Raw genomic sequence first — 21,568 nt, 5'->3', positions numbered from 1 at the left:
ATGCTCGAGTAGCATCAAACTCCTAAGTGTAGTCTATTGGCTATGGGGCAAGCACCTAAAAAAAATGTAGCCCCAACACCGTCCACTTTCTTTTGATTAGGTTGGCTTCCAAAAGAGCAGGAGATTTTAAAAGCACATACGAAAATCCGTCATGAGGCAACATTTGGCGCCAAGAAAACATGTATTTCCTGAGTCATTGGGGGGAGTGTCCAAGGAATGGCACTTACGCCATAGGTGTGTACGAGAGCACGTGCTGTTAAAGAGGAGATGGTTAGTGAGCGTGCTCCGTCGAGTCATAGCTCCTTTTATGTAGCCTTAGCTATAAAAAAACAACTCATTACCAATAAATGGGCTCTTCAATATACAGAAGAACACACCTGTCCCACCACATCATCATGATGACACGTTGGGATAGCAGGGCCACAACTGAAAAGCTCAATCCTTTTATTTGTAAACAGATTAAATACATAAGGCTTAGCAACAGAACATAACAAAGCACAAAGTGGTCTGAGATAGCTGAGGGCAATTTCCTTTAGCTAAACTGATGCTTGCAGTGAACTGGAAAGAAACTGTGTTTAAATCCAAAAGGAAACCGGCAAAAGGATCGGGAAATCTCCTCAGTGCATTGTCTAGACAGAAGCACAGTGGCACCTCACCCCACATTAAATCGCCTCTTCTGCCTGAGGTGACCAACTCAAAGATATTTCCGATCTAATGCGTGGCTCGATCCTGGAATTTGCTCGCTGGGCAATGTCTTTCCCTGGCTCCGATGAGCCCTTTCTCCCCCCCCATCCCACCGCTTCCACCAACCATGTCTAGAAATGCCAATGCACACATGGTTACTCCAGTTAAGGTCACACATCAGAGGTTCGGACGCTGGTATCATCCATACTGAGCATGAAGGGGGACTCCCTTCCGCGCTGGGGCTCAGACAGGTGTCGCAGGCGGGTATCTTGTGCTTTCACATCATCTGGGCGTTTGGTCCGAATCAGGGACCTCTTTGGCTGCTCAAGTGTCTCTTCTGCACTGGGATCCTTTCGCTCTGCCTGTGGCACTGGTGTCCAAGGTTGCCAAGCCATGGCCTCAGATGGACCTCTGGAAAATGCTTTCTTTTCCTCCACAGGCAACTTGGTCGTGGATAGCGATGGGGTTGAGGAACTTGGCCGATTTGAGCTACCGCGCCTGTTCAAAGAGAGTGATCTGTTCAAGGGTGCAAAATCCTGCAAAGGAGAAAGTATTATAATATTAGTTATTATCAACTGCAATACACTGTTTATTATATTTCAAGCCGAACCCTTAGGGAATGAATCTCAGTAAGAATAAAAAGCAGAGTGATACATGTTTTCAGTGTACCAATAACAATGTTTGTGTTTCTTTTGATTTCATATAACAAGGTTATCTATATTGATATTGATATTTTATTTGTATCGTGCTCGTACACAAGTGTTTCCGAGCGCGGCGATACAAACAGAACCCCTAGCCCATCAAATATGGCAGATTCTTTTATGTATTCATTTGTTGTGTTTTCTTATATGAAGAGCAACCAAAACAGTTAATATACTGTAGCAGACCAGGGTAGGTTTCAAAAGAAAAAAACACATTTGGTGCTCATTACGAGTGGGTGGTTTTCCGCTGGTAACTCTGCCAGAATACCGCCCAACGGAATTACCGTTATCAACACTTGGTCTGGCGGAATTACTGTCGGATCACAAGTGGCAGAGTTAATCCTCATTTTTTGAGAGTGCATTGGAATCTATGGGACATTTTTGGCGGAATTACAATCGGCAGAATTACTGCTGCATTAAATCTGCTGATTTCACGGATTTTCTGCAGAAAGTGGGAGGATAAAACCCCTACTCCAGGGCCCTACTCGTAGTATGGTAGAGTGGGAAAAGTGGCGGTAATTCCATTACCATCAATTTTCTCTCGCACCACCATACTTGGAATGAGCCCCATTCACCTTCTCTCCTTATGAGAAAAGTACTTAATCAAATAATTAAGTAATAAACCCTGTGGCTGTGAGCTTTCCAACCTGGTATTGCCCCGGGGACCAAATTAGGCCTGAGCATTGCGAGGACCTTACTGATGTCCTTGGGATGATACCAGGTGGCAGAAGACCTCGGCAGAGGATTCTATAGCGATTAGAGCAGTGCCGGTGTGTCGGAGGACTGCAGGAGGTGCATCCCACAGAAGGCTTTCTGATGAGCCCGAAAATGGGGGTGTGAGGAGGGGCCGGAGATGGAGTACAGGAGACTGGAAACAGCAGACGGCCAGTGGAATGTGAAGTCTAGGATGTGGAGTGTGTCAGCAAAACTCTGAGCTTCACCAGTTCGTAAACCTCAGAGATTCCCCAGTGAAGATTCTCCACCTTACAAATCCAGATACTAATATGCATTAAAAATATGGGGAACGATATGAAAGGAGGCTGAGTATTTTACCCACTGCCAAAGGTATTCAGTTCAGACCCAGGGCTAGCAGCAAGGTTTGAAGTTGAAGAACCAACAGTCTCAACGAGGAAGCTACGCAAAAGGTGACAACCCTGGATTGGAAGATGTTAATTCCAATTTAGAGGAAAACAAATACGATAGGATAAGTTTGTTTTGAAGGTAGATGCCTCTTGCATGTCTGCTCGTGATAAGGCAATAGAAACCATGTAGGGTTGCTCACTACGGATGACAAACCACGTGGCTATGTACCATGAACAAGTGAGCATGTACAAGGATTGACAGCAAATCCACATTACAAGAACAAATCTTGTTTTCCAAATACCTGATTTAGTTTCGACACCGGCCTCATGGTCCAAATCTACATTTCAGCTTTACCAATCGCTTACCATCTACTCCGCACCTGTCTGTCCATTCACTATTTGGAGTTGGTTGGATACTTTTAAATCTCCATCTCTGCTAGGAGATATATTTACTTAGTTACAAGTCTTTCTATAAAAATTAATCTTGAATGACAACTTCTGCCTCCACGTTTTAGTTTCAATCTAAGACATCTACTTTAGCCCTGGGAGTAAAATGCTTGGAGAAAAATTGCTGGCCACGTGTACGGTGTGTTCCCCCTTCAGAAATCTACATAACTCTGCCTTTCCAGTTATTATATGCAGAAGTGAGTAGGTGAACCAACAGAAACCTTTATGGGGATCTGGGGAGAATACTGTCCTACTGGTGCCCATTATAGTTTTACTCTTATCACGCTCTTTATACCATGGAGCAGTTTCTAAGAACGGGATCAGGATTCAACCTGTGTTGCGCTGCGTGGTCCTGCTTCCAAGGCAAACGTGTTGCCCCTGAGCTATCCTTCCTCACATGGCTCCACTCATGAAATGGGGATTTGCCAGGTATCACAAGAACAATCAGTGAGATGTTGTTTGGTGAAGGACTTTTTTGGATGCATCCGCAGTTTAATGTGAGTGGGCTCTTTCTTCAAAACAGAAAGGCTGTCATTTCAATTTAAGTGGCCACGACATATAACTCTGCCTGTCCCTTTTAGATCAGGGCCTGGCTCTGAGGGTGTGCAGTGGTGATGCAGTTTCCGTAGAGTATAAACATTGCATTTTTCATAGTCTGTACTTTTTTGTATTGTTTCAATGGACAGTTCTACGAACACCTCAGCAGCTTCCTTCATACTGAGCTAGGGTTCACTGCAGTTTAAATATTGTTTTGGTAATGCTCACCTCCCTATTAATTACTCTTTATTTCGGTTTTCCAACTCTGAGCTGTATTATATGAGCTGTTATCACTTTAGACGTCCAGGAAGAATACTCCAGATGAGGCATTAATAGTTAGCCATAAGGAGGTCCTGCATTTTCCAATTTTCTGTAGACTATACCCCCCTCCCCATATATATCACAAAACTGCTTTTCTCACATTAATTAACCCCAAGGAGGCCATCTTGAATTACATCCCTCGGAGCCCTCTTCTGTTAACCAATGGGCAGAGGCACTAGCAACGCTTCTCAAACTGCGCCAAGCTGCGTGTGCATAGGATAATGGTGGCGCTGCCATAACGCCACTTTAACTTTGCAATATTAATGAAAATGTTGCCTATGACATCACTGTGCTAGGTCAGTCTTAAAACATCTCCTGGTACATCATTTTTCCAGCAAGAAATTTTATGTTTTGGAGAACATTTTTTGAAATTCCACGCTTGTCTATTACATTTACTGTATCATTTTATTCATGTAGTAACATCCATAGTGTTACAGCTAACGCTTGGTTCGACCCACCTGGGTCTTTCTCAAGGCTAATCAATTTCACATAAAAGGAGTAACCACAATTGTATGATTCGGTGGAATGGAAGGTACACAAAGTGTAGTACTAGTGATGGTAGCACGCCCAAATTCCATTTCCATTTCATGTGTAGTACCGCAAAGCACATGTCATTTCAAACGAGTAACACTGACAAATGTAAGAGATTTAGATATTGAATATATCACAAGACTAGTAAAAATTAAAAATACAAAGAGACCCGGTCAAAAAAATGCAGATGGGGAAGAGAGAGAAAAAACAAACATAAGTGTTGCCTATGACTATGTCATAGGCAATATTTTCATCAACCCTCCTCTGTTAGTTGTCTTTTAATGTCTCCCCTATACCTTACTCACTGAGCACACGACTTTGAACATGGCTACACTAACGCCAAGAAGACACCTTCTACACTCCTCTTTCCACTTTCTTTAAGCATACAATATCTTTGCTCTTAAACTTTCTTTGGGGTTTCAATGTTACAATGGCTCTTCATAAGTGCTGCAAACTGGTACACATGTTTGGAAATTGAACTCAGAACCAATCCCTGTGGAACATCCCTTGCCACCACTTGCTCCTCAGAATGGGCTCTTTGAGCCAGTAATCTGCCAGCTAGTAAACTGTTTACCAACTTAGCCGCATCCCTATGGTATTAAACTAGTTCATATGTCTTCTTAATTGAACAATTTCGAAGACTTTGCTAAAGCCGATTTAGCTCACATCATCTTTCACCAACCATTTCCCATTAAAAATACTTCAGTATATTTGCCTCAGATGACATTGGCCCAGGGAACATTGCTTCTATTTATACTGTAAAGTAGGTATCTATCGCAGTTGTTTCTTTATCTATTATCTATAAAGGTATTCCTTTTCAAACTACTCTTGTCACTATGACTGACCTGTGGTTGCCCATACACCCTTCTTCCACTTCGAGGGAGCTGGACTGCAACTGAGTGCAAGTCACCATGTCCTACGCTGCAGTCTCACATTAGCGTCACTATCCCACCTAGTTAACATGCTTTTGGCCTTTCCCCTGGGCAGCCCTAATCCACAGAGCTCAACAGGGACGCAATTCTGTTCTCTCTCAGACCGCAACTTCCCCACAGTTATGATGAGTTACAGCATGTACTCTTGGGAGCCATTTCACAATGGATAGACCTTCATTTGCTGCTACTTCCCATTTTCAAAGGCTTCCAACGCTGGGAAGGGTCGTCTCTAAAGTGCACTTTGTTCTACCTCTGCATGAGATTTGTATGCACGCATAAATCAAATGAATTCCTTGGCTGCAAATCGTAGTTTGCAGGCAGCATTTACATTTTTTACAAAACAGAGAGTACAAATGAAAAGTAAACGTGATTTCACCTTATTTTGTTCTTCACTGCTGCACTGCACTTTGTAAACAGCAACTAAGTGCTAACTGTGGTGGTCCCCTGCATGCAATTAAGCAAAAATCATCCGTTCCATGGGCTGGAGCGGGTGATAACGGTGCAGGGCCCGAGTTAAGCCTGTGGAATGGGCGATAATTGCTATTAGTACCCCGGGTTGCCAATCCGGTAACCTGGGAGGCTGATAGACATGTCTCTTTTATGAAAGAACGGATTCATATAAAAAAACGATGCAAGATGGCTGCCGCAGAGATGGAAGACGTGGCTCCAAGTGAAGCCCCTCTTCTATTTCCATGGTGGCCACTGGGAAGATGGAGCAACAGCAGCGTTGGCCGCGAGGCGCTGCTGCTGTAGGCATCCGGTAAGTGGGGGTGGGGAGGGACAGGATAATACTAATGGGAAAGGGAAGAGAGGGTGAGGGGAAAATGGCAGGCCGGAGAAAGTAGCCATCAGGTTGCTTGTGACATGGGTGAGGATTGCTAGATTCAGCTCAAAATTCGAGCAACAAGACTGGTTGCTCCACCCACCCCCAGTGAAAATTAAAATGTATTGTAAAATGAACCTTCCCTATGTTTCCAAGTCGAGTAACCTTTGCTGTGGGCACATCTCTGGATGGCAGTGGTTTATATAGTTTTCTCAGATTGTGTACGTATGTACAGGATTTACAAACCGCAAATCTAGCTGGGCAGAAACAAAGTGCTGTACTTAGGGGAAGCACTGACGGGATACAGGTATGGTAGGGGGATAGAAGAGTTTGATGGGGGAGCAGGGAGTTTTGGGAGGACTGGAGGAAGAGAAGAATAGTAAGGTTGAATTGAGAGATCATTAATGGACAAGTTTTTCTTTGAATAGTTGGGTCCTCAAGTCCTTCCTGAACTTGTAGCAACGAGGGGCGACAGTCTCATCTGCATTGAGAACTTCTTCCATAGATACAGCGTATTCAGGAAAAGGCCTGCTTCCTAGATTTACCCTCTTGGAGTGTTTGCTTCCAGTCTGGCAATGTTGTGGATCCATGTGGTGCATTGGCCTCCAGATAGGGTGAGTTTCTCCACCAGGTAGAGTGGTGCTTAAAAAGGGGCTGTCTCGAACTTGGCGCATGCTTGAATATGTAGCGGGTACAGGTCCTTGAGAATGGGAGTGAAGTGGTTGATTTTATTTTCAGTGATGAGGTGAGCTACAGCGCGCTGGATGGCTTTCAGAGGGGCACATGTTTCCTCAGGCAACACTGCATGTAGGCTTTGCCACCATCCAGGTAGGTGATGATCAGGGCTTGAGTTCAGAAACTCAGGGCAGAAATATAGTGCTCGACTTTGTAGATGAGCCCCAGCGTGTAACATGCTATTTTGGACTTCTTGGTGATGTGTGTTTTGAAGGAGAGGTTGCAGTCTATGGTAAAGCTGAGAGATTTGCAATCGGCAAGAGTTGAGGTGTGAATCCATTGAGCTTTATTTTAGACAGCTGATTCAGGAGTTGGGCATGCTTTGTGGGGTTTCCCTGGGGAATTAATTTGGTTGAGCTGAGCATCAGCTTGGTGCTAGACATACAGGCTTGGATGAGGGATGGATGGTGCTTGAGCTGATGGATTTTGTTGATGCAATTGCTCTTTAGGGAAGGTGCCAGTTGGGTTTCAGTTTATCTTGACATCAGTATTAGGATGGAGTTCCTCCAGGGGTTCCAGCTAGCTGCTGGAGCCTTGTGGGACTCCACAGGTTACTGGCCCAGTCCATGTTGGGCTGTGTCCCACCTGGATGAGTTGTTGTCTTTTGGAGAGATAGGAGGTGAACCACCATAGGACTGTTCTATTCAAGCCTATCTATCTAGCTGGTGATGATTCTAAAGAGGGCTTCATTGTCAATAGCATCATGGGTGGCAGAGGGATCAAGAAGGACATGTTGCTTGGGCCCCATTTGTCCAGGATGTGGAGGGCATCATCAGTAGCTTAGATTGTGGAGGTCTCTGTGCTGTATCACAGTTGTAATCTGGACTGGTAGTCCTGTAGGTGATTGTGCTCTGTGATCCTTTCATGCAGCTGGATGGTGACAGTTATTTTGTCAAGAAAGTGCATAGGGGGGCCAACCACTCCCGCCCCCCCTCAACTGAGTATAGATAACATGATAGGCAGATCAAATGGTTCTATTATTGCAGAAATCAGGATTATAGTGCCTTTATTTAGGGTAAAAAGTGCACATGGCACTACACATATTTGGGTTACAATGACCCAGGAAATAAAGGGTGCTTTAAATATCACATACATATCACGAGTGTATAAAGATATATTATGAATAAGGGATACAAAGTGAGAGATACTTAAATAAATAAGTAATAGCTCTCTGAAGAATTAATACATTATCAGACAAAGATATATTTCAAAATGGGTGATTCAAGTAGAAAATGGTGTCCAGTTCTAAGGCAGGTGTGAAAAACTACGACTCATTGCAAGAGTTTTCAGAAAATCAACAGATGCTGATACATTAGAAATAGTCTGTGGCAGCATCTGGCAGTGAGATAATTGGGTTTGTTATGTTAAAAATTGAACTTGACAGGAAAAGCAGACACAATTAATGATTTAATGATGAAGTTAGATAAAGCAAGGGAAACTTGGATACATTTATCTATGTTCTTAATGAGGAGGGCACAATGTACTTCATGCAGACCAATTTGAGAGACCACTGTATTATTTGGCACCATATAATAGAGTTTATGTATTTTTCCACCGTATAAGGCACTAACTAACTTAGCAGGATTACAAAAATCGGATAAAGAGTAGATATTGATGTGTTGAATGTGGTTTTGGCAGAGGTTGAGGACTGTCATAAATATGTCCAGCCAAGTCTAAAATAAGCTTAGCAGTTTTGTGTGTCAGAGATCATTGTGGATGCCAACTATGACTTATGTGGGCTTGGTGTAGAGCAGACTATAAAAGCAGGAGAAAGACAGAATGATTTTGAGTGTGTCTAAAGCGTGTCCTGAAACTACAGTCAATAAAAACTGCTGAGACCCTTCCAATTGCCTGATTTTCTCTTGTCTCTCTCTCTGGCGAATGATCATGGGTGCCTGGTGTTTGATGAATGAGGAGGACCAGGGCCCCCACTTCAAAAGGGTGTGTGATGGGGAGATTAGCCAGGTCCTATGGGTCGAGTGTGGTTTTCTTTAGCAGGGAGATCTGTTGTGTGTTCAGTGAATGTGATTAGGTGCATTAGATTAGGGATACATTGACGATGATGAGAAGTCGGGTGAGTGCTTTTCTTTCACAGTGAAGGAGAGGAGGATGTTGCCTTTATAGGTGGTGGGATTGAGGGCTGAAAGGGAGTTGTTCTGGTCATTATGGCTTTTGCTTGTTCTCGGATGAAGATATCTCACATTGACAGCACTGGAGCCTTCATGTACAGGAAGGAGAAAGGAGTGAATGTGAAACTAAGAGGGGGTGCAATAAGGGAAATAAAAGAAACACGGACAGATGAAAAAGCAAGGGGGAGCAGGAGAGAGCAAAAGTGAGTATTGAATAAAAGCAGAAGAGATTGTACATACACATGGGCTACAGTGTGTGGGGGCAGGTGGATGCCTGGAGATGGTGGGTATTTGCAAAATCCTTCTAGGAAGAAAATCTGTTACCTGCACTGAGGATTATAAATGGAGGGGGCGGGAATGGCCAATGTACTTAGCTGACTGCCTCATCACCCTACCACGTGTTTGACTAGAGCCCTATGTGCTTTTAGTATCTATGTACTGACTTTCATATGACACAAGCCTCGTTTTGAAACCAGGGAGCCCTTGAAAACAAGTGGATAGAGTAATGAGGTGCAATCAAATGGATACACTCAGAAGTTAGACTATTAAGGGCACACTTGGAATGACATGGCCGGAGGGGAATACAGAGAGTTACAGTGGATACCCCTTCTGCTTACCAGTATACAGAGCAGAGTTTGGGGTTGTAAAGAACACATTGCGCTAAACAGATGGCAACATTAGTATTTATTTTAAAATAAGAGAATAAAGTCTACTAAACGTACTCTGTAACACATCTTCAGGGCGTACACTGCTGCTGTGATTGCCTTTATCCAGCTGTGCATGTCTCCTGGGCTGTCAGCCTGTAAAACACACACAAGAAGAAAATCATAAGCCTGACAGAGTTTCATAGGTACATGACTGACCACAATTCCTCACACCCTGTGCGCTCTCCACTCCCCCAAATCCCACCTGATATCATTCCTTAATAAGAACTAATGATCTCCTGCTCCCCCACGCCCCTCTCTTGCAGGGCACTATGATAAATCTGCCTACTGAGAGCAGGGGCCTGTCACATTGGGGAACCACAAAGCCCCACATGTCAGGAAAGAGAAACGAAAATCAGCCTCATAGACTTGAGAGAGCTGGAAGAGCCAGACAGACAACCCAATCCAGTGCCAGCGAATCCCGAAGCCCAACATGTCAGGAAACAGTAAAGAAAATCAGCCTCAATAGACTTGAGAGAGCTGGAAGAGCTTGATAACCAGACCCAATCTAGTGCCAGGTAAACCCGAAGCCCAACATGTCAGGAAACAGAAATGAAAACCAGCCTCAAAGACTTGAGAGAGCTGGAAGAGCTTGATAGCCAGACCCAATCTAGTGCCAGAGAAATTCAACATGTTTTCTTTACACTAACAGAAGAGGAACATTGTACAATCAGACCAATATGAATGTCACTCAAATCCCTCTGGCGCTGCCACCAAGGGAAGTAAAAGGAAAGAAATTGTGGCACCTGCAGAATTCATGCAAAAACAATGAGTCCATGTCCATGCATCACAAAGCGAAAGAAACACATGCACACTGCGTGTGCGACTGTCAGAGGAATTGCTGATTGTTATTTCAGGGAAATGTCGGAAGAATGACAACGTTGGAAGGTGCCCCAGCAGAACTCCAGTCAAAGTGTAAAACTGTAACCCACCTTTCCCCACGCTTCCCAGAGGGTTTCTGTGAAAATTAGACATGCGGTGGGATCACCGAGGAACCCATAGATGGCAGGTGTGACTAAGTCTGGGTCTTAGGGAGGGGTGGGGAGGCTGGAGAGCAGATGTGGGTCTTGTGTTGTGAGAGGTGGGCTGGTAGGACACCGGGTAGGGGTCTTTAACTGGTTCAGTTCATGTTTGGCTCCTAGCACCAGGCCACACTCCCTGGCTCCGATCTGACTCGACCCTGGTTCAGCTCTACCTATGACTTCTCTGTCACCCCCACCTCCAATTTAGAATTTTTGTATTATGGTACTGTGCCGTAACAAAGAATTTGAAGACTGTAGCAAGTCAAATGTGTAGCCACAAATTCTCTCTGCGACGCGCAGTAGAAAACACATCCTTGCTGCCCATATTAAAAGGCATTCCTCTCGGAATGCAGCCGCAAGCAGAAGCTGCGGGCATGCTTAAATGCACTCATACACGTACAGTTTGCTGTCATAACAAACACGAGACTAGCATCTCTAAAAAACCTTCAACAAGCCCGAGCACCTTTCACGTTGTTTTGGGAATGGGTCGTCAATGTAATCTACTGTTTCTTTTCTCTATACTGCAATTTTTATTTTAAATGCTACTCATGACTGAAATAAACATCCTAGTTTTCATTGCTCTGGAGAAAATGTTCCTCATGGAGACTATCTCCCATCTCACCCTGTCATTCCTAGGCTCTTTGTGGCAGTGACTTGGACCTACATTGTAAACAAAGGGGCCATCCGCGAGCCCACCCTAACAGGGTCGTTGAGAGCAAAACATGCGAAGCAACCCCACCAGGTGAAGACTGCAAACTCCACCTGGAGAAGAATCAAATTGCATCACAATTGACGGGCATACCTGCCTAGTTTCTGGGTTTATCCCAGAGGCTATGGGGTTTTACACTCTTTGGGTCTCCGGGGAAGAGTGTGGAGTCTCCAGGATTTCCAGAAATCCACCCACGCCTCGATGTGATTGGCTACAAACAGACCGCTTGTGGCCAATCACATTGAGCTGTGGGCGGAAACTAAGGAATGCACACAAATCCCGATTGGAATCACCTCATATGACGTTGGGCTACATCATTTTTCTTTTTGTTTTTTGTTTTAATAAGTGGTTGGGTGGGTGGAGTCTTGGAGAAGGGGGCAGGGCATCACTGATGGCATTTGGAAATGTAGACAGGTCTGTCTATGGGTAGCACCTACTGTTCATGTGATATGCACGTGTGAAGGGGATGACATGATATGATTGGTTATTTATAACACGCTTCATCCCTAGAGGTTTCTAAGCACGAACCCGGGGATCGAACCTGCATTGCTCTGGGTTGTCTTGCTTCCAAGGCAAAAACGTTGCCTCTGAGCTATCCTCCCGAGAAAAGGAATGGGTGGCGGAATATCACCTCAGATAGTATGGGAAAGTACAAGCGGGACATGTCCGAAAAATATTGGACCAGGGGTATTAGAGCTGCTTGGAATGCTGGGACGGGGTTCCGGGTGGGGGGGATGGCTGACAATGATAGTTAGATTGCTGAGGTGAGTGTGCAGCGATCCCTTTCCAGGTAAGGACAGGGAAAGGACCAACCAGATAATAGGGTCTTTTAAGGGGTTTCCTGTTTGAGGCCCTCCCCCTTTGCAAATAATCTCCCCTGATGGCGGGATTTCATTGGGGGGTTGTCCTGGTCAATGTTAATAATGGATATGACCGAATATGGCATGTTCTGTTCATGTTTTACTTTATGGAGAAAAATGAAAAAAGAAAAGTAAAAAAAATAATAATAAAGATCTTCACTGATGCCCAGTTTTCCCTGCTTTGACCCTCCGACTGTAGGCCGGCTCTACACCCATTCGCTCTCTTCCGCTCGCTGATCCCCTAGAAGGATGTGAATGACTTTCAGGGGGATTCACTAGTCATGGTGGGCAGAGGAGGAACGCTCCCTAGAGTGTTATTCCCTTAGATGCAAATACATGTAATTTTTAAAACAAACGGGTTGCTGACCACAAGTAATACACATTTTTTTAATGAAATATTCAATACTTTTGATGAGAAAACATTTCTCTAACACAACCACCGAACACACGTACACCTACACATAGACCTGTAAGGACATAATGGTAAGACTTGCGAGAATTTGCACTTTATCAAGCATCAATAAAGTAAATAATAACCTTTGTTACATGGAATTATCTCAACACATATTGCACACAAACAGATCAGCATTCATGATCTAATTTCATATCCAAACATAGCCAGGATGTGGGGAGTGTGATAAACCTGAAGGCACTCTCACAACCACTCCCCAGGGATCTTCTACTCAGGTGGCCAGGGAAGGGCCATTGCTTTTGGATCTCGAACCTGGGGATGGACAAGCGAGGGAGGATCACCTGGGTGGAAGGTCCTTGGGGATTGGGGAGAGGGGGCCGGACGGTGAGACATGGTCTCACTCCTTTACTAACACTGACTTATCTTCCCTTTGTTCAGCCTCCATAAGATACTTCCATTTGTGCCCTATTTGTCCCTGTAAGTACCCACAAAGTACTGAGAAGATGGAGAAGCAACTAGGAGTAATGCACACTTTCTATTACAAACACCACTCTAGTACTGGGACAAAGAAGAGGGGTATGGAGGCATCCAACACTGATAGGCATGTCCCATTGAGTGGGTTCATTATGGTCAGGCAAGACAGGCCAATGACTCACACCCGAGACCCCCCCTTAATAGGGCTCAGTTGTATAAAGGGAGGAGGCCCGAGCAAGTGGGAGAGAATGAGTACCGCCTTGGTGGAACGAGACCAGGAGGTCTGTACACAAGCAATGATCCCGGAGGACCAACAGGACCCGGAGCAAGTGAGTCACGTGGTGGTTGCAGGACTGAGAGCCTTCAAATCAGAAGGTGGGCAGCTATAGCTGCCAAGCAGCTGAGAAGTAGACGGGATGCGGTACGCATCGATTTAGGAAGCTGGCATGTGCAGAGAACTGCCCGACTAGTAAGCGGAGCCCAGGCAGTCGGCTTCCCGGCTACAGAGAAGGTTAGCAGGAGCAGCAGGAACCGCTGCCGTGGAGACACAAAGAGCCAGAGAGCCAGTGAGTGTCAGAGGACACAGGAAGACCGGAACGCTCACAGGACACCGCAGTCAAGTAACAGTCCATGAACTCAAATGAATATGAACTATACTGAATACCGAACTAAATGGAAATTGCGGTTTGAATGAAACCACATTGTATTGAATACTGAACTGAATGGAAAGTGATATTTGAATATAATCACAGCGTACTGAATACCGAACAAACATTTGAATTACACCGACATATTGAATGTCAGACTGTATATAAACAGCACTGTGACCAGAGCAAAAGCATATGGAAAATTGAACAATCACTTGAGTGTTCTAACAACCAGTGTGAGAAAGAACCATACGTCTATGGCAAGGCAATAGACTGATGCAGATGGGTTTTACACTAACCAAAGAGAATACAAGTGTGAGAAATCTGAAGCCCAAAGCAGGGGAGCCTGTAAAGGGGCCCAAACAAGGCCAAGGGGAATTTATGGTTGCGCGACGTGTAATGGGTGGACTGTGTATTCTGACAACTGCGCCTAGACCAGGGAGTTCCCCATTGGTAAGACCACAGATATCACAAATCAGGTCAAGGAGAAGCATAGGGTTCCTGGTTGCGCGACGTGTGATGGGTGGACCGTGTGGTCTAACAACTGCGCCTTAAGCAGGGAGCCTTATATGGTGACAAACAAAAGACCTTCTGAATAAACCACAGAGAACTGTGAATTGAATGCTAAAGCAAGCTAGAAGGTGGGTCAATTGGACCTATTGTTTTCTTATAGTGAACATTGAGCAAGTGAAAGCAGCATAAGTGCTATAGTGAAATCCTGGGGAAGGGAACCCTGAGAACTGAAAGAACAGAGAAACTTTGGGCCTCATTACGACCCAGGCGGTAACCATGGTGCTATTTGCGCCATGGTTGCCTCCAAAACCTTGCCGATTCCGGCATGGTGAATGGAGCAATCACCGCCCCATTCCAAGGTTGGCGGGGGCGGTAATTCCTCATTCACCATGGCCCTTACCCTTTCCCATTTGAGCCCCCATAGGGCTCAATGGGAATGGGGAAGGCACTAATAACGGTACTGCAAATTGCGGTACCATTATTAGCTCCAAAGTCCCTTTGCGGGTCCTGTCCTTAACGCCTGGTAAAACCAGGCGTTAAGAGAGGACCCGCAAAGGGACCTCGGAATAGGGCGGTAAGGGATTACTTGCACCAGTGCCCTTACTGGTACTGGTAATCCCTTACCTTCCGGGTCGTAATGAGGCCCTTTGTCTTGGTGAAGGGAACCTCAAGACCTCCTTTTTGTGTGAACTGTGCTGTATTGGACATGGGGAAGAGAACCCTGAGAGTTGAAAGAACCGAGACACGCTGTCTTGTGGAAGGGAACCTCAAAACCCCCTTTTTGTGTCAACTGTGCTATCTCGAACTTGGGGAAGGGAACCTCAGGACCTCCTTTTTGTGTGAACTGTACTGTATTGAACTTGGGGAAGGAAACCTCAAAACCTGGCGGGACATTGTTGAGACAGGCAGCTATTGGAACTGTATTGAACTTGGGATAGGGAGCCCAAGAAGAACACATACGCTAAGAGCAGCTGAAACTTTACTTTTGAACACTATTTTGTTGGCTAAAAGAATCCCACACCATGTTTATTTCTAGATGTAATGTCAAGCATAGCTTTAGGACACAGACCATTGATTTGGACTTACAGACACAGACTTCCTGTAGTTTTCTTTAGGCAGGAGAACCCCCTACCTTAGTTATAGGGCTAGTTAGGCCTTACACCATCCTGATGTTGAAATAAAACATTCTTCCAAACTTCGAGTTCTGTGGTCTGTGTCATCTCTCTTGATACCGTGCCTGTCTAACAGGAGCTTGTGAGCAGATGGCGGGTCGGAGAGTCAAAACACCAAATGTATATGATCAAAATGTGGGTGAACAAGAAGTGGTCATGAAGATGCAATGTAAATAAAGAAATAACCCTAAAGGAAGCCAAGCTGACAGAGTGTTTTTTGATTCACAAAGGGACAGAAGCATGGAAAGGAATTGGCAGATACATGTTCCCTTTGCTCATGACTACATTATCCATGTGTACTGTGCCAATGAGCAACTTGCTAAATGTCACCTGGCCTGTGAACAACTTACTGAACAACTTATTTCCCATGTGTAATTTCCTAAATGACATCTTTCCGTTCAACAACCTGCTCAGTGTCAAATTCATAAAGAGCAATTTGCTCAGTGGCATCTTGCCCGCATCCCCAATGCCAATTTGTTACTGCAGTATTTTCATAGCGCTGTATATAACAGCACTGTAATGTATCAACATCAGTAGGATTAAGGCTGGGTGGACCTTGCCAGGATTTTAAAATCTGTAACTCACAGAGTAAACAGAGATATAGGCAGCAAGCACTTAACTCAACAAGCTATCTGATCAAGACCCACTTGGATCAACCAAGCATAACTTACATCAACAAAGCTAGGGTACACCATGAGCAGTGCTAGGACGCATCATGAGCAGTGCTAGGACGCATCATGAGCAGTGCTAGGGTGCATCATGAGCAGTGCTAGGACGCATCATGAGCACTGCTAGGGTACATCATGAGCAGTGCTAGGACGCATCATGAGCAGTGCTAGGACGCATCATGAGCAGTGCTAGGACGCATCATGAGCAGTGCTAGGGTGCATCATGAGCAGTGCTAGGACGCATCATGAGCACTGCTAGGACGCATCATGAGCAGTGCTAGGACGCATCATGAGCAGTGCTAGGGTGCATCATGAGCAGTGCTAGGACGCATCATGAGCACTGCTAGGGTACATCATGAGCAGTGCTAGGACGTATCATGAGCAGTGCTAGGGCGCATCATGAGCAATGCGTCCATTTTTATTTTATTTTATGAGAATTCGGAAAAATGAGCACCTTCAACACTGGCACAGCTGAAACTCTGTGCCTAACACATTTTGCTCCAATTCAAATTTCTGTGATATTTAGGCCCAAGGAAAGACACACATTTTCTCTAAGAGAGCAATCTCAACGAATGCTTGACCCAAGTCATGATACCCTTGCATGTGGAATGCTAATGGACAGCTCAGTGCCAACAGAAGGTGTGTTGTGTGCTGGGGCATGAGGTCTTATTGCTACTCTCAGTGCAATAGGGCAACATCAGGGTCACTTGGACCAGGTTTCCACAGCTAATGAGAAAGGCCATCAATACGAATGAAGTGGCACAACAGACACGCCAGCTAGACAGCCAAAGCCCCATCACACAAACATGATGAAAGGTACGTAAGTTAGGGGTTGCTGGGGGTTGCAAGTGTGACTCCTGGCTGTGAGCTTGCTACCCCTGCCTAATGCTTTGCGACCCTGCAGAAATTGGGGGGCATGGCTTCATTCCAAAGCAAGGCTGTAGTGGAGCCGCTTTGCGCTCCATTTTGTTAATCTGCCTCGGGCCAGCAGCACGTGTGTGTAAACAGCAACTGATAACTGCTGAACCCATATGCATGCATTAGTATTGGCAGACCCTTACCCACACCCGGAATAATTTGGCTCACAAATTTGTCAAGTGTTGGCAATAAAAGGCCGTAGGATTTTATTGTACGGATATGGTTATGGAGATAACAATAATCACATATCATAATAGTATCATACTTTTGAGCACCGGGTCCTGAGGTTACCCCCTCTGGCCCATGCCCGCCTTCTCATGTCCCACGACTTGTTGTGGGCACCTTACAGTGCCTTGTACCTCTTTTCCTTTGTTCTTCTCCCTTATTTTGTAGGGTGAGAGGGTTCTGTGGTAAAGAAGCAAAGGTTGGAAGACACTGAGTAAACAGTGAACCTCCTGTTTGTGTGGGTCCCCGTTCAGGGTCCACAAACAGATTGTGTTTTCTCAGAGCATGCTGCTCTTATTTATAAGACCCAGGGGAGCCCTGGATCTTTGTTATGTATGTAGTGGGGGCTGCTTTGTCCCAGCCCCCGGCCGGATAGCCGAGTGTCTGGCCCCCTGGGGGGGGGGCAGGTCTTTGAACCTGGGCTCTGCCTGACTGTTGGTTTCCTAGGTGCTTAGCACCTTGCTGTTTGGAGGAAGGGTGAGGTGATTGTTCACACCTCACCCTTCCTTGGCTTTGTGTTGCAGAGACCCCGTGTCTCTGCAGCTGGGGAGAGGAGAGGAGCAGCCAGAAGGGGGTTGGGCTGCCCCTTTCCTGGCCTGCTGATGGTAACAGCAGTTACCCTTCCTCGCTTTGGGCGGCTCTACAGCATTGCCCAGAAATGGCCTGTTGCCTGGTCCTTTAAAAAGTAAACGGTGGGTAGAGTTAGGCAGCGGGATTACGTTGGGTGAGGTCCCACCCGGCAGTGAGATTGAGTCAGTCACGTTGCTGGCTGCATGCCCAACAATGATGTGGGCCATATGGGACTGGGATGCTGGCATCATGGTTGGGCAGCTGCCGCCCAGCCCAAGCCTCCATTTTCTGTGCCACTCACTGGGCTAGCATTGTGCTTGCTAGAAAGAGGGCTCAGAGTCTGCCGCAGCAGGCAATGGTCGTCAGGTGAGAGCACTTCCTGAACTCTCCCTTTTAAGGACGTCTTTGAATGATGGTCATGGATTTCCGTTTCCGGTGAACATTATCTCACTAACTTTCACCCTCAAGCGGCGGCTCGCTGGCGGGACTTTGCTTAAGCGAGCCTCGACTTCGCACTGTAGATCTCCCTACCGATTTTCACAATTCTCTTTTTGATGCATCCACACAGTATGCACTGACTTTCATAGTTCGAACTGCTTGTAACTTACTGTCAGGCCCTTATGTTTCTATTCCAAACTCGTCCCTCTTGTCCTCTTCTCTCCTGTGCCATCGCCAGGAATCAAATTTAGGAGGGGCACAGAGCGGGCCACAGACAAAAGTAGGGGTGCCACAGACAAAAGTAGGGGGGGCTATAATATAAAAGGGCAATATGTAACGTCAGAAGCACTCCTGATGAGAATCTTTTGTGCTCACCAATCACCACACCCTGCTGCACCTCCCGTCCCATCAGAACGTAGGCACTAAACCAGTAAGTCACAAATGACCCATCCTTATTAGCGGTTTTGTGCGCTACATTCTGATTGGAGCGGCTGCTCTTGGCTGCAGGGGGAACTTAACAGCTCTTCATTGTTGTGTGACAGCATTGATTGTGGCCATGTGTGTGTGTTGTGCTGACAGACACAGCACTGCAGACAGTGCAGAGAAAGTAGCCCCGCTGAGGTAGGGGGGCCCAGGATTTCAGAGGATGGGCCCGCCCTCCTCCCCACCCCCGCTAGCGACGCCACTGATTCTCTCTCATGTCATTTGCTCATTTCCCCCTCAACTCCCCCACAGACTTTGAAGCGGCCGGAAGGCTTTGTAAAGTGATATACAAGAAACATGCGTCCATAATGCACCACAAGACCGCCATAATGGCTAACGTTTATCTATAAAATCCCACTGTGCATTACATTGTGGGAGCTTTGGACACTCACCAGAGAAAACTGCAGATTGGTTTTGCCATTTTAATATGTGGATTTTTTGAGTGGCTAACACTGAACAGAACCCCTTTTAATTTCCCTGTTTTACTAGTTTTCGAATCTCCAGTATTTCAATTGTCTGTAAGGCAACGACTCTTCTTGGAACACAGAAAATGCCCTTTCTGACCATTGTAAATACAGCTGTTCTTACGGATGAACCTTGTGTTTCTGGGGTCACTGGGCAAAAACAGCAGGTGTTACTATCACCCCATTCCAACTCCAGGAGATTGGGACGCTGCGCGTCTGAGCCACTTCAACTGGAACCCGTGGCTAGCAGGTTAAAGACAGATCTCTGAAACAGGTGCATTAACCCACCTATCTATCTAGGCTTCTTTGTTCTCCATGATTCTATGTCAAGACAGGAGGCTTCATATTACGCAAACAATATTTACTACTGACAGAAAGTGGGCGGCGTATAGTCAGGTAGTCTGCTGGAGGGAGATGCAAGTATGCATGGGTTATTCGAGTAAAACAAGCCAATCCAATAAGTGGCTGAGCCCATTTCTTTATCCTGAATGATGTGAGATGATAGCGGGTTATCTCTGAAGTTCTGATTGTTTCGTTAAATGAAAGGTGGACACTGATTTGTAAAGTGCCTTTACGCTATGCTGGAAATGTGAGGATTTCGAACGCTAGGGCACCTCCACTCCCCAGTAAGGCCGGTATTGATGTCTGTAGATAGGTGGAAATGTACACCATTGTTCATAGGACGGCAACTATACTGGACGTTTGCGACAGAATAACTCCATTATATTTCAGTCCTGCGCAATGTGATGAAAAGCTGTTTTGTTTATTCGCAACATCTGCACTTCCATTACTTAACCACACCTGGCAGTATGGTCTAGAAGGAAATCACCTAAGGCGGGAAGAGGCAGATTCCTTCCAGGGAAGCCAGCACTTGCTTATAAACTTATGGAGCCACCACTGACCCCAAGGAGGTGGTCTTCCCAGGAACCCATGCGAAACAGTGACCACATCCAGCTGGTGGGAAGAATCTTCCTTTGCGACTATTGCAAATGCCATTGTCTACCAACACAACCACTTGCATTATTAAGAGGTGCCTCTGGGGTTATAATATTCAGGCACTCAATTAAGGAGGCTGTCAGAGCCCAGTTTCCATATGAAGAAAATGCCCTGATGTGATGTATAGAGGATGAAATATGCAGTCTAATCAGCTTTCCTCCTTAGTATAAGCGCGTGAATACCCCCAAACCCCTCCCCGCCCCCTCACCCCGCCCCAGGGTCTATTAAATGAAGGACATTTAGAAATGTCAAACCAGAAAATGAAGAACAAGCAACAAGAGTGATGCTGTGCTGTATCAGGGCCCCTCTGGACATTTCCCTTGATGCTGAGTCGGTGGCGTCCACACCTGCCCTAATGGAATGCTTACAAACCTGCAGAGCATCCCAAGCACGAGTCAAAGCACTGGCGAATGAACTCTGAGTGATGCTGTCATGGGATTCTAAAGCCATCATCGCCAGCGCTGGAGCCTCGTAGCGCTGTTTTGGCAGCTGGTCCATCACTTGATAGTTAGAATCTAGAGTTAAACTGGGTTAATGAGAAAGCCGCCATGGTTTAATGGACTCTCTACAAGGTAAGTGGATCTTGCTGTCTCCAATGAGATGGCCAAGCGAGTTCCTCCAAAGTAGGGGGGCGAGATGGCGAAAGGCCGGCCTCCCATTTGTGCTTGTGTACATTGAGGGACTGCAGCTCATTTGTGTCTGCAGTATCCTAGGAGGGGGGAAGTGAGAAAAGGTAGAGTACCTCTGAGGAGGTCTAGCTGATAGACTTTTTAGCGACGTCAGAAATGTGAGAGGAGATGGACAGAGTGGAGTTGAAGATCACTCCAAGGTTTTTAGCCTTGCAGGTGGGTGCAGGCACAGGGCCAAGGGAGGCCGGCCAGAGTGAAAGTAGGAAGGCGGGAGCAGGGGTGACTGAGTAGCGGAAAGATATGAGCGAGGAGAAGGAGGTGACTGAGGGTAGCCTGAAAGATAGTTGTGTGTCACACGCGTAGCACTGGAAGTTAGAGGTGAACGTGGCAATCACACGTGCCAAGGCAGCTGTATCGACGTTGAAGAACCAGGGGGATAAGTTAGATCCCTGGGGTATGCCACAGGTTGAGAGTGCGATAGTTGAGAGAAAGGCTCCGAGTTCCACCTGGGATGGGCGTCGGAGAGAAAGGAGGTTAACCACACCAGAGCCTGAACTGTGATTCCCAGGGTGTCACGGAGCCGAGCAATCAGGATGTGTGGTTAACTGTGTCAAAGGCAGAGGAGAGGTCAACGAAAATGAGGACAGAGGGAGTGTTAGTGTCAAGTTTGAGAGCAGTTCTTCACAGGTGTTCAGAAGAGCAGTTTCCGTGCCTCTGGATACTCTAAAACAGACTGAAGGTC

The 21,568-nt window shown here is 46.0% G+C and overlaps 1 protein-coding gene across 3 annotated transcripts in view; it reads right to left on the bottom strand.

Annotated features, from left to right (window-relative positions):
* Positions 1-427: 427 nt before the first annotated feature.
* The window catches only part of PLEKHA2 (pleckstrin homology domain containing A2), a 1,084,343-nt gene continuing 1,063,202 nt past the window's right edge, over positions 428-21,568 (bottom strand). For all 3 annotated transcript variants that reach the window (XM_069617914.1, XM_069617916.1, XM_069617915.1), the window contains 2 exons: positions 9,645-9,722; positions 428-1,220 (listed from right to left, as the gene is read on the bottom strand). In XM_069617914.1, the coding sequence (XP_069474015.1) occupies positions 855-1,220; positions 9,645-9,722 (444 nt within the window). In that variant the 3' untranslated portion in view covers positions 428-854. The remainder of the gene's footprint in view (positions 1,221-9,644; positions 9,723-21,568) is intronic.

The sequence above is a fragment of the Ambystoma mexicanum genome, chromosome 10, assembly GCF_040938575.1.
Source record: "Ambystoma mexicanum isolate Mex_15411 chromosome 10, UKY_AmexF1_1, whole genome shotgun sequence".
Classification (NCBI taxonomy): Eukaryota; Metazoa; Chordata; class Amphibia; order Caudata; family Ambystomatidae; genus Ambystoma; species Ambystoma mexicanum.
This window is presented reverse-complemented; position numbering and strand designations above follow the sequence as displayed.